Consider the following 13,057-nt stretch of genomic DNA (forward strand, 5'->3'; position numbering starts at 1 on the left):
TCTTCCCAAGTCTGTCACTTCGCATTGCATTTCAGCGTCTTATACTTCTTTCTCTTCTTTCTTCACCCTTTGCATTTTGATTGATATCATTCTTCTTTGATTCTTTTTCTTCAGAAGCGCTTGATAGCGGCGTCCGTGTGGACTACTTGATTCTCGTTACTACCATTTTTGCATTAAGGCCTATGCCTATGCCTGGGTATATACTCTGACTTGGTGATAATCTTTCTTTCTTTGGGATACAGGCGATACCTTTCTTTCCTTCTTTCCTTTTTTTTTTTTTCTTTACTACTGCCTTTCAGGCCTAACGACTCTTATCCATTGCTCGTTTGCCTATGTCACTGTCTCTTTGCTACTGTCTCGATACCTGTATACCATTTTTCTTTTGGGGTGTATTTCTTTTCCGTCCTCCGCTCAGGTAGTGTCTAATATGTGATATTTATTGGTTTCTCAGCATTTGTTAGTGTAGTATTGGTCTTGAACGTTGAGATAATTAGCATCCATAGTCTTGCTGTCCAAATATATGTTTCCGCATCTAAAAGTGTCTGGAGGTGGCGGTATCAGCTGCTCTGAACAACCATGAGTATACAACTCAATTGCCATGAGACGACAATTCCCACCAATAACCATTTATCTATATCAAAAATCCCTAGCACATCTCCGTTTCTTTATGTAGGATGATGTGACGCTCATCGTGACCCGCTTACATAATACCCGCATGATCATGACCCCGATTCCGGTCCGCCTCGAATTCGCCTCTTCCGACCCGAATCTGACTTCTTCCAACCACACCACCTGGTTGTTTCTCCCAGCAATCCTGGGCGCAACTCCAACACAAAATGCTGTCGTCCTCATTACGTCGGGCGGCATGGACACCCATCGTGCCAATCTCCGGCATTGCCCGCACAGCAGCCGGCGCAGCCGGTGCAGCGGCCGGTGCTAGCGCTGCTGCAAGCACCACCTCGAACAACATGACCACCAACAATAGCAACGGCGGATTGATGCCACAGTATGTCCGTCAGCGTCGATATTCATCTTCGTCGTCGAAACCTAGTGATGGGTTTGATGCGTCGGGTCCTTCGTCGGGGCAGACGCCTGCGAAGGGCGTGAATGGTGGTACTGGGGAGAGTAAGCGGGAGGGGAGGAGGAGTCGGAGGGCAGGGAAGGAGCAGCGGTCTGCTCAGCAGCAGCAGCACGATGCGGCGTTTTCGAAGTTGCCAAGTGTGCCGTCGACGCAGTATCAGCAGCCGCATGGTGAGTGATTTGCGATGCAAAAGAAAAAGAGACAAAGAAAAACCTGCTAACGAGCGCATAGACGTGCATGTAGCGTCGTTCTTCTCGATCCACCGTCCCATCTCCGTTTCTACGACAGTTCCGCCGTCCTCGAACCAGGAGGCCTTCGACGCGATCTTTTCCTCGAAGAAATCGGCCAAGGCTGAGCAGGAAGATGTGATGCTCACACTGTCCTCCGCCGTCCAGTCGATGGAGAATACCGCGGCCGAGCACGACGACCTTGGCAGACACCTAGAGGTTGACGTGCAGCCGTACGACTCCATGAATATGTCCGACATCAAGCTCTCCGTCGACGAGCTCGCCAAGCGCCTCCGCGCATTCCACCCTCCCCCGCCGCCAATGCCCTTCGACGAGGCCAAGGAAGTCGCCAACGCGCGCCAATTGGAATCGTCTCAGGAAAACTCCTACTCGACTGTCCTGACCATCCACGAGTCCACGGACGCCACCGGCCGCAAGACCTACGAGGCTCACACCACCCCGTTCGTCCGAACGCAGGACATGGACGCCCCCGGCGCCACGGAGCATGAGGAATTCATCGACGTTCCTCAAAGCAAGGGGACGACCTACATCGAGCGTCTGCGCAACAACCGCACGATGCACGCCATCAGCACTAAGAGACGACGAAAGGCCAAGATGAAGAAGCACAAATACAAGAAGCTTCTGCGGAACACAAGAACCCTGAGACGGAAGCTTGACAAGGCTTAAACTTCTCGTTTCTCTTTGGCTCTTCTCTTTGGCTCTTCTCTTTGTACCTTATACATCCGTTTTTCTCAGTTCTTATTTTAACGTCTCGGATGTTTTTGTTGACATCTAGATATCCCATGGTGGTACGAAATCACAATTGTTGACCATTTCCTTTGCTTTTCTTGTTCATGGTTGTTTTATCACTTTTTTTTTCATCTCATAACTCAAGCATCTATCATCTCTTCTTCCTGTCTATCTAGATAAATCCTCTGCTACAAACTATCATTATGAATGAAGAACATTGCATTAGATATTTTCGGAGATTTATGCTGCTGTGGTGATGATCCTTGAGTCGAGTATCTCCAATGTTGAGTTTAAGAGTAAACAGGCTATCAATTCAATGACTAAAAGGCGATGTTCAAAGCAAAAACCGAAACAGACAATAACCCGTAAAGTACATTTCGACGTTGAAACAGGGCATGCAATGATGTATCTAGCAGCAAACAAGTCAAAAGACAAAGGACAGAAGACAAACCACAACACATCCTAATCTACAGCGAGTTACTTTCAGTCCCAAGCATTCGCACATTCAAATTATAAGAGAGAAAACCTTGTCCATTTTATAGGAAGGGTTTAAAACAGTGGGCAAGCAAAACGAGAAAGCACCTTTATCCAAACTCCTTTCAGTCCTAGTGCTCAGGGGCCCAATCCTCTCCAGAGGAAATGCGGGGAACAGCAAAGGACTACATTGGTGGTAACGATGTCGTATAACCGGGGAACTAGTGAGTCTCTGGACATCAAGGATGGATGTCTAGAGTTTTGCTTGACGCTGTTCGTTCACCGGGGAGGAGACCGTGAGTCTGTTTAGCAGGTGGCATCGATTCTCGATCGGGAGTTCATCAGAAGGGCGACAATCAGACCGTACAGACCTGTCACGAGTGTCAGTTGGAACATTTTGAAGATGACGTAAACTTGGTAACTAACCCAAGACTTCAGCGAAAATGAGAATCAGAATCATTCCGACATAGAGTCTGGGCTGCTGAGCTGTTCCGCGGACACCTGCATCACCGACAATACCAATGGCAAAACTGCACAACAATTAGTACGGAGTCACAGCAAAATTTCCGAATGTAGAATCACTTACCCAGCTGCCATACCAGCGAGACCGACAGCGAGACCAGCTCCGAGCTGAATGAATCCAGTGTACAACGGAATCTTCTGACCCAAATCGTTGGCAATCAAGACCGAAACGACCAACCCGTAGATACCAATGATACCAGCCATGACAATGGGGACGATGTCTATTAAATTAGCTGACAAAATCACCACCGCCACATTTATTCTAGCAGTTCGACGTACTCTTGACAATCAGGTCAGGTCTGAGGACAGCCATTCCACAAACACCGACACCAGCCTTGGCGGTACCATAGGCGGCTCCGAAGCAGGTGAAGATGATAGCGGAGGAGCAACCCAGCGCACCGAAGAAGGGCTAGATTCGTCAAGTATTAGCGACAACATGTTTTATTTGAGGAGGAATGATGCCATTCGATGCGTTGGGGATGGGAATCGATGGAGCCGATGTCCGTGTCATAACGATAAGAGCTCCGGGCGTAGGTAGAAAACCGGGGGAAATAGTAACTACTCACCGCATAGACAGGGCTATTGAAAGAGAAGAAATTAGCATCGGGTTATTCACGCGCCAGAGCGAATAAACATGGTCTCACGGGCTAGGATGCCAGAGGTAAAGGAGTTAATCCAAGGTTACGTACCAGAGTTCTGTGGCCATTTTGACGCTAAATTGACGCGATAAACGTCGATGAATATAGAAAAAGCTTGGAAGAGTAGAGTAATATCTTAATTCAGAGGAGAAAGGCCTCAAGGACTAGCGTTGCGATGGATGCGAAGGCTGCTTGCAGTGCGAAACGGAGGTGAGGTTGAAGGCGAACACGCTGGTGGCTTCGGGACGGCTCAACCACCGCCTGCGCAACCACGTGATTCGAGCTTGGCGTCGTCAGCTATCAGCTCCAGCCGCAAATGAAAACTACAATAGTCTAGTAAGAAGAATGATTCATTGAAACAGGCTACTTGTACATTTATCGTAGAACATCGTACTCGCACAAAATGCATCATTTCGCGCTCATGCTCACGCAAGAGTCAACTCCACCCGGCACCCAGGTACATTGAGCTTAGTGCCTGATTCGAAAACTTGTTCGTTTGCTTGGACGTCCAAGATGGGCTGCTGATAGGTAATCGCTTTTTCAGACAGTGCTCCAAAGTAATTGGGGAGAACAACCAAGTCCTTCTGCTGTCCGTCAATCGTTTGTACTTCGGGAATTCCGGTCACGATCCCGAACTGGCATGAAATGGACCCTTCCTGGGGCTTCGCAATGTCAGGGCGCTTATCATGGACGTCACTTGGCTGTACTGCCACGAAGAACTGGACGTAGTCACCTGGCTTGGCCGTTTGAGAAAGGGTCGACAGGTCATCCCCAAAACCCTTGCTCAAAAATGGCGGCAAACCAAGGATAGGGTCTGCACTTTCCGCGCGAGGCTCGAACAGTTGGTCGATCGTCAAAAGCTCCTCGCGGATTGTTGCTTCTAAAAAGCTGATTTCTGGGTCGAGTGATAAGAGGCCTTGTTTCTTTCCCCAGCCACCTCCACCACTCATGACATGGTGTAGTTTACCACCTGCCCGAAGAGAATGCGATAAACGATCCTGCAAAAAGCTGGTTTCAATCGGCACATTCATGTCAGGTGTTTCAACTAGAGCCCAAACAGAGACTCTCTGATCGATAATGCCATGCTCCTCAATGTAACGGGGCAGTTCCCTCTCCAACTCGGACGAAGCAGGCATTGGAACATTCGATTGGTCGTCATCAGCGGATTTCGCTACCTGGCGCAAAATGTTGCCCATGCCGGAAATGACCTTTCTTCTGCGGCTAACCGGATATAATGGGAATCGGAAGGCATTGTGAACGGAGTTCGCGGGAGATGTAATGACACAGTTGGAAAAATCAAGATACTGATCCAATGCAAATCGACTGGATGTGGCATTATAAGACCATCGCATACCGAAGAGCGTGTTTTCGTTGCCATTGATAAATATTGTGTTAGCGAGACGTAATCCGACCTCATGAGCCGGCCTGTCCGGCGCATTAGTATTGACCGAGAATAGAAGAGCTGGCTCCTCAGTTCCCGAGCTCCTGATACGACGACTCTCGGCTGCCTTCCCTTGGACGTTTTCCGCTTTCACGAATAACAGGGAGACGCCCTCAGAGTCAGACTGAGCTTGACCATTGCTGCTAATCAACGCATCCCCGGGTTGTCCACGGACATCCGGCAGTTTATCAATAATAGCCGCAATCGCATGGAGTGGGTTGAGAGAGCGAACGTTCGGAGTATTACTGAGGAATTTGTTCACACACTGTTCCAGGAAAGGGCTTGCGGGGTCAATCCATGGAGCAAAACTGGGGGTGACGAGGAGAATTGGAATATGGCCTGACTCAGCGACCGAGGCTGGAATTGGGGGAATAGTCGCGAGCACATCATCTGGGACCTTTTGAAATCGATATGGTCAGCGTACCGCAGCCGAGTGGGTAAGAAAGAAAAAAAGCCTTACAATCTCGTCTGGCGTCTTCGTAAGCCACGTGTAGGCAAATGATCGAGCCTCACGAGTAGACGTCGCCTGCGCTGTATACCATCTTTGTGCTGGCAGAGGACTTCGGGGGCAAAGCCAGCTCGTTTTTCTGAACGACAGTCGAAGCGGCTTCGACTGGAAGGTCAGACGTGCTGGCATTGAGATCGGGACGCACCCGGGTATCATGGACATGAAAGCATGGAGGACAGCAATTGCGCTGGAAAGCTGGCCGGTCCTGAGCGAAATTGTCCTGAGTACTGAAAAATGCCGTATGCATCACGATGATGTTGCTTGTTGATGTCCATTTTTCGCTCCTAATCGGGAAGGCGGTGAGGTCAGATTATCTACGAAGTACATATATCGAAGAATGACACTACTGTGGCTTAGCGTATGGCATGACTCTCACCTGGTCTTGAAGAATAAATGAGTTTTTTTTAAGGCATATCGAGTACATTGAGTACTCTGTCGGAACAATGCCACAGGTTGAGAATGCTGAGGCCAGAGAAGAGATATCCCGGTTTCCAAATATGATCTAGACGTTGGAAGAATGATCCAAGATTGAGAACATCTAACTTGTAGCAAAACAGGCATGCTGTCAGGCGGATTCGCAAAATTAGAAACATGCAGCCTCTTTGAAGCCACTCGTAAGGCTGGATGGAGCTATGCACAATTATGTGACGCTAGTTCCATTCACCGTGCCAAGCATTTCCAGGCAACCAGAAAAATAGAACTCTGTATGAGCTTCCAAGGCAGTCAAATACCATTTAATTCACTGCCACAAGCTCTCTACAGGGCAAACCCTGTAAACTAAGATCAACTGAACTACTCATGGACTCAAGATGACGCAACGGGCAAGAAATGAAGAACAGCGACCTCGTGCGTACACAGTACACAGAGAGGGTCCGAGTCAATGAAGATCTCTTCTAGGCAGGCGGAAAATCTAACGTTACCCCAGCAGGGACCCAGCCAATCAGCTTTCCCTACAGCCACAGCTGGCGGGTGACCCTATGACGTACGGGGTCCGCTAGGGACGCGATGAATAAGCCTTGCGACTCTCCGCCTGCCCAATGTAGTAGGTATCGTGCCGTGGCCCTACGCCAGCATGACCGGCCACTCCCTTTCTGCCCCCCTCTCCAAGAGTCGCACGGCCGGTCTCCATATTTAAGAAGTCCGTCGCTGCTCTCCCGTCCATCTCTCCTGATTCTTTCTCTTACTCTCTATTTTCGCTTGGCGCACTGTCTTTCGTCTCAAAGCCTCCTTGATTTACTCAATAACATACCAAATCTTCTTGATTCTCATCTGATCTCTTTACATTCATCGCCAAAATGCCTTTCACTGCTTCGTAAGTCGTCTCTTTTTATCCCTGCTCTATCAGCTCATCCGCCGTCGCTGGATAATTGGAGCTGAGTTCCTCGTTTATGCAACCGATTTTTTTTATAAGTCTGCATGCTAATGTAACGCTTGTACAGTGACATCTGCAAGATCATCTTCGCCATCATCCTGCCCCCTCTGGGTGTCTTCCTGGAGAAAGGATGCGGCGCGGACTTCTTGATCAACATCTGTTTGACCATCCTGGGTTGGATCCCTGGTATCATCCACGCGATGTACGTGTTATTCCCTCTCCGAAAATCTTTGCTCCAGCATCGCTAACGCGACTTAACAGTTACATCATCTTTAAATACTAGAGAATGCCTAGCTCTCCCCGCCGCCTCGTGTGATTCCGTTCGGCGCAACCGCGATATCACCATCGGGTTTCACAAACCATCTACTCCTACCGCCTAATAATTATCTCATGGTGTTTTGGATGGGAATGGTGTTGTCAGCGAGGTTCCGAGAAGATCCGACCGAGACCGTGGCAGCCTAATATGCGGCCCCCGCTTACTTCGAAGCCCGATCTAAACGGCGGCGGAATCTTCTTATTTCCTTTCTCTTCTGGTTTATGATTTGGCTCGGATTTGTTTTCATGTCTTTAGGATCTTTTCTGTTTTTCTCGTTACGGATGATACCAGCCCGTTTGTTGCGATACTGGGCCTTTTATTACCCTGTTTATCGTTGTCAATGCTTAGTTTAATGATTGATGGCAATGGCAAGGCTTTAATTCCTGCAAAAAATTGCAATATATCTATCTACATGCGGTTTTCAGACGGTGTGCATCGATATGGCGGCGATGTCAACCCATCGCAAATAGACTTTGCCCAGTCCAATAGTAGAGTCCATAGCACACGCACATACATATTTCCCGTGTCCGCGTCTAGAACCAGCGAGGTTTTCAAGCCACAAGCCTTATGCGTTTCGAAACACATCACCTGATCTGACATCATCATCTGCAGCCTCGGCGCCAACATGGCGCGTATTTGCTTTTGACAGCATCACCGTCTCCAGGTCTATTATTATCATGCTGTCAATCATTCCCTACTGGTTCTACCGCAGCGCTAACGGAGGCAGTATTTTAGCTCGTTGACTCGGTTATGGAGCAGATACTATTCTTTCTTTTTTGGCGCTGCGATGATCCCAGTGTTATTTGTTCTGCTATATATTAGGCGCCTGGATTCAATTCGATATCTATAACACGTTAAGATTGCAAACTACGTCTGAGATGCTTACAATGTTTACTTTGAACTGGAACGAACGCCACAAATCATCGTGGTCGCTTTTCTTGAGGGATCTGGATCACAGACGTTGCGACAATGATTTGAAAAATGCTGATCAGCAAAATTGCAGCTGAGTCTGGCATGAGATTATTTCTTCTAGTGTCTTCCGTTGGTGACTGGAATAACCGCATTGGTTTCCGAGCTTTTCCATGTTTGCTGGTCCAAATTTGATATAGTCGGATGAGCGGTCTGGATTCTATCAAGTCATGCGACTGCTGCGACAATGGTTACAAGACATGTTTGTTTGAGTATAGAAAATGGGATTATAAAGCAAATGTTTGGAAGGGTTGCTGCAAACTATAGAATATTCGAAGCTGTTTCAGTGTGGAAGCTTGCGTAGATCAATCTTTCATCCCCACGTTGAAGCTAGACATGTCTCTCCGAGTCCTTTTATAGCCCACTTTAAAACCTTTATTCCAAAAAAGTTAATAATAACAATCCTTCAACCAACAACATACAAACAAAGCCAACAGCCCTGAACCAATGACCCAAACACCGCGACTTAAGCGCCCTCTCCAGAGTCCAGCGTAGCGCCCTACCTACCCTGCATCTAAGGCTGAGCCAACCACTCAAAGACAGTCTACAGACTATTTTAAGGATGTTCTACTACATCTGATAAAAAATGGTTGATATCTTAATTCGATCCGGGCTCACATGGAGAGAGCACTCTCTTCTCTCTTTCTCTCTGTGTTCTTTCTCTTCCAATTTGAACTATGGGCTCTAAAGATATCGGCTCAATATGTTACTCTGCTTGACACAGATTCGAATATCTACGACCGTTCTTATCCTCGTACTATTTCTTTTACTAGATTTCGTCTCCAGCGCGCCTAACTTTTCTCTCGCGAGGACTGTTCCTGATTGTGCTTTCTCCTGCGCCGAACGCTTCTTAGAATCGCAATTCCCGACGAGCGAATGTCCAAACCGATCCAACACAGACTGTTTTTGCAAAATGAAGACAGATAACGGGTATACATTAGGCGAAGGCATTTTACAATGCATTCTGAGCTATTGCTCGGACGATGTGGTGGCTGAATCCGGAAACGATGTTTATAAAATCTGCGACGGGGTAAAGGGCGCTGTCTCTAAGACACATGCTTCTATTATTGCTACGCTGGTGCCAGGGGTGACGTCTAGTGCGGTGTCTGGTGATACGACGACACCGACAATATCGGCCTCGGGGACGACGGCTTCGGGGTTCGAGACGTCTGTGACTTCACCTGTTCTTACGACGTTCCAGAGTCCGGTGTCGACGACTGGGTTGGAGGGGGTTGCTTCTGCTACGAGTGGTGCTACGGAGTCGCAGTCTCAGTCTCCAAGTACCACACCAGAGGCCAACGGAGATGAAGATCAAGATTCCAATTCGCTCAGCGCGGGGGGAGTGGTGGGTGTGTCACTTGCCTCAGGGCTATCGGGATCTTTCCTCATCGGAATCGCTATATTCTTCTGGTGGCGGAAAATGCGACGCAAGCGCAAAGAAGCAGACGATGCGCATTACTTCGAAATTGGGGGGAGAATGACAGAACCTCCAGATTTCGACACTCCACGTCCTCGACTGCCGACTCCCGGCCCTAACAGCTACCGTCCGCGACCTCCGCCAAAGTCCCCGGATCAGATCCCGACTACGGAGACTTCGAGGTTGATGTCGCCGTTTTTGCCGGGGCCAAGACCTGCAAATTCGAATTCGAATCCGGCCGTTGTTGTGACGGATGTGGACGATGATTATCATCATGATGGGGGAGGTGGGCTTGGTGAGGACCCAGACCGGACTGCACATGCGTTCCCTCCATTTGTGTTTGATGAAGTAGACACGCCGCGGAATGTTCCTGCGACTCAACGAACACGATCTGATCAGTTGTTACCGGAGAAACCTGAGCTGTTGCCCGAGCCCTTGAATTGGGATCGTCCAAGACCCTCGAGAGCGAACAGCGATGCGATTACCATGTTCGAAGAAGATGTGCCACGGCCCAAGGATCATCCGTTCAATGGGTACCCTAACTTTTCTGGCCCGCTGGGGCCCAGGCCAATGAATAGTAAACGGCCAATCGCTGGATTACCAGCCAACCCCCGAGCCATGATGTATGGCTTCGGATCGCAGGATCACCTACCACCCAAACGGACTCAAGATAGTCTGTTGAAGCCGACTTACCTCCAGCCTGAAGCCAGACCATCTTCTTTCATAGCAGCAACACCAGGGCGTTGCTCACAGTCATCGATGTCGGATGACGACTACGATGATTACTATTCCAACTGGCAAGACTACGATACCAACCAACCCCGACCGCCAGCCCGCATTGCAAACCGTCGTTCATACCCCAGCCCATCAACCGAAAGCTGGAGCAACACCGGCTTCGACTTTCGCAGTCTTGAATCACCCCGAATATTCCGCCACTCAGGTATCTTCAAACCACTCACCCCCGTACGCGAAGAAAGCAGAACCCCAGCACGCAGCCTCTCCAACCCTAGTCCGCAGGACCGGATAGGGTACTCCACGGGGAGTCCGCAACAGCGCTTCTACCATCCTTCTCCCCAAACCCCCAATCTCGACCCAACATGTGAAGTCGTCTCCAGACCACGCATCGTCCGCCAGCATGATATCAAGCGCGTTGAAATCCGCCGCGGCAAGTCCCGTGAGGTCAACACTCCCGTTATGAGTTCTCCTTATTCGCCCGACGATTATTGGAATGAACCTAGTCGGAATTCCCTAACGCAAGTCACTACTGCGGGTAGTAGTGCTATGACTACTCCAACGTCATTGTCGGTTGGTACTTCCATGCCTCCCGTTGAAAAGACGATCACTCGTAAACCCGCCAAGAGGCAGTCGCTGTTGGAGCGTAATTTGACGCCGTCGAGGGAGGGTGCGGATTTGATATTACGGGTGGAATAAATGAAGTTACAAGATATAAGAGTTATGACATTTACGGCTTCTTGTATATTATTATTATTATTGTTTTATTTCCGGTTTGGTTGAATGATTAGGGACACTGATATAATGTGATCGCCGATAGTCCCTGGGTGACATCAGAAACCGGATTGCAGGTGGGCTATCATGGTACACCCAGAATCTTATTCTTGCCACCCAATTCTTCTGCATACACTTCTGTCCTCCATGGTGCTTCAGTATATCCATAGAAGAATATATTCACTACAAGTGACAGTCTGTCTACACCTTCAATCACATACCCCTCAGCCAGCACTGACATTGAATACGAGCACTGCATGCATACTGACTAAAAATGGAACGCCAATGCACTAAACCGTTACCGAGGCAGATCCACCTGCCGTCATCCCATTGGTGCGGAGACCCATTCTAGCTCAAAGTTTGTGGAACATTCCGACCAATCAGAGGGATACGATTTGGGCATGATCGCATGGGGGTTATCGATAACAAGTCTTCTACATCAGTAATCGCGTTCAGAGTAGAGCATTCTCGCAGAGCAATGATGCTATCTACCAGTTTTGAATAGATATCTATCATTCAATACTACTGCAGATCACTAACCTGATATCATACCAAGCATTGTATTTGGTAATCTCCAATTGCAGGCCGAGCCAGCTCTTTGGGCCCGCTTTTTCAGACCCACATCAAGACTCCAACTTTTGCGTGATTTGTCAGTTCCAAGAAAAAGACAAGAAGAAAAGAATGAACTGGCCACCCGCCGACGTTTCGGGGCTGTACGAAAAGCGCCGGCCCGACTTTTCGGCGAGCCTTCCCCCCCATCTTCTCTCTTTTCCCCAGAAAATTGAACTAGACAAGTTTGGCGACTCGTTTTCTTTTTCTCTTCACACCTCTTTAGACACCCAGACATATACATATACACATATACAACATGGTGGGACACATGGCGCAACAATACGTCGAGAACCACGAGAATGCAGATCGCGTCTCGCTCGTCTCAGATAGACCTGCTACGGTCTCTGATAACTTCGCTTTCGCTTTCGATATCGACGGAGTGCTTCTGAGAGGAGGCCAGGCCATCCCGGAGGCCATTGATGCATTGAGATACATTAACGGGGACAACCCGTATTCGATCAAGGTGTTGTGACGGCCTGGTCACGTTGGTTGATTATCACGTGAGGTGTGGTTGTTTGCTTTATTGCTTTGTTGATAAATATGGCGTTACCTCCTTTCTTCCTTCCTCATGTTGATTATTCTCGTCGATAGCTACCTAGGTAGAACCCATGAGTTGGACGTTCCATCATCCTAGTAGAGCGCCGTGACATAATAATCAACATCCTCCTTTTATACCTTAGGGAGAGAAATACCAAAGGCTTCTCCCTTCAAGGGATTCGCTGGTGCCGCAGTTCGGGAGCTGGCCAGGCTATAACAGTGTCTCCATTCAAGTTTCCATCCTCAAGTTCATCCTCAAGTCAAGTCAAGCGCTGCTTCAGTTAAGTTTCTAGAGCTCAGGACTGAAACTTCTGTTGTTGGCATATTCAAGTTCAACTTTCAAGAAGTCCAGTGGTTGCGACTATGCTGGCACCCCTTCAAGTTCTCAAGACTTAAGTTTTTCAAGATTCAAGCTCACGATCCCTTTCTTAAAGATCATGGACCCCTTTCAAGAACTCCGAAACGAATTTTCTTCTACGATCCGCGCCCTCCAGAATGAAATCGAATCCGTCAAAAATGAACCCAAACCACTTCAACGACCAAAGCCATGCCTCCCTGATCCCGAGAAATTCAATGGCCAATCTTTGAAGTTTGATACCTGGCTTGCTTCGATGAAGGCTAAGCTTAGGATTGATGCTCCAGCTATTGGTGATGCAGTGGCTCAGTTCTACTATGTCTATCTGAATC

General features: G+C 48.5%; 6 protein-coding genes across 6 annotated transcripts; 4 read left to right on the forward strand and 2 right to left on the reverse strand.

Annotated features, from left to right (window-relative positions):
- Positions 1 to 836: 836 nt before the first annotated feature.
- ACHE_20288S (mitochondrial 37S ribosomal protein mS38) lies at positions 837 to 1,995 on the forward strand (the record flags this gene model as incomplete). The annotated part of the gene is made up of 2 exons (XM_043284574.1): positions 837 to 1,251; positions 1,313 to 1,995. The coding sequence occupies 2 exons, from the start codon at positions 837 to 839 to the stop codon at positions 1,993 to 1,995; spliced, it is 1,098 nt and encodes a 365-aa protein (XP_043133352.1).
- An 843-nt stretch (positions 1,996 to 2,838) lies between these two features.
- VMA3 (H(+)-transporting V0 sector ATPase subunit c) lies at positions 2,839 to 3,760 on the reverse strand (the record flags this gene model as incomplete). The annotated part of the gene is made up of 6 exons (XM_043284576.1): positions 2,839 to 2,903; positions 2,959 to 3,062; positions 3,119 to 3,275; positions 3,334 to 3,463; positions 3,621 to 3,633; positions 3,744 to 3,760. 6 exons carry the CDS (start codon positions 3,758 to 3,760, stop codon positions 2,839 to 2,841), a joined length of 486 nt encoding a protein of 161 aa, XP_043133353.1.
- Positions 3,761 to 4,117: 357 nt separating this feature from the next.
- On the reverse strand, positions 4,118 to 5,803 carry ACHE_20290A (uncharacterized protein; the record flags this gene model as incomplete). Its single annotated transcript, XM_043284577.1, has 2 exons — positions 4,118 to 5,530; positions 5,594 to 5,803. The coding sequence occupies 2 exons, from the start codon at positions 5,801 to 5,803 to the stop codon at positions 4,118 to 4,120; spliced, it is 1,623 nt and encodes a 540-aa protein (XP_043133354.1).
- Positions 5,804 to 6,936: 1,133 nt separating this feature from the next.
- On the forward strand, positions 6,937 to 7,261 carry PMP3 (YqaE/Pmp3 family membrane protein; the record flags this gene model as incomplete). Its single annotated transcript, XM_043284578.1, has 2 exons — positions 6,937 to 6,953; positions 7,081 to 7,261. The coding sequence occupies 2 exons, from the start codon at positions 6,937 to 6,939 to the stop codon at positions 7,259 to 7,261; spliced, it is 198 nt and encodes a 65-aa protein (XP_043133355.1).
- A 1,950-nt stretch (positions 7,262 to 9,211) lies between these two features.
- On the forward strand, positions 9,212 to 11,146 carry ACHE_20292S (uncharacterized protein; the record flags this gene model as incomplete). Its single annotated transcript, XM_043284579.1, has 1 exon — positions 9,212 to 11,146. One exon carries the CDS (start codon positions 9,212 to 9,214, stop codon positions 11,144 to 11,146), a length of 1,935 nt encoding a protein of 644 aa, XP_043133356.1.
- A 943-nt stretch (positions 11,147 to 12,089) lies between these two features.
- Positions 12,090 to 12,305, forward strand: ACHE_20293S (uncharacterized protein; the record flags this gene model as incomplete). Its single annotated transcript, XM_043284580.1, has 1 exon — positions 12,090 to 12,305. One exon carries the CDS (start codon positions 12,090 to 12,092, stop codon positions 12,303 to 12,305), a length of 216 nt encoding a protein of 71 aa, XP_043133357.1.
- Between the last annotated feature and the right edge of the window lie 752 nt (positions 12,306 to 13,057).

Source organism: Aspergillus chevalieri, chromosome 2 (genome assembly GCF_016861735.1).
Source record: "Aspergillus chevalieri M1 DNA, chromosome 2, nearly complete sequence".
Lineage (NCBI taxonomy): Eukaryota > Fungi > Ascomycota > Eurotiomycetes > Eurotiales > Aspergillaceae > Aspergillus > Aspergillus chevalieri.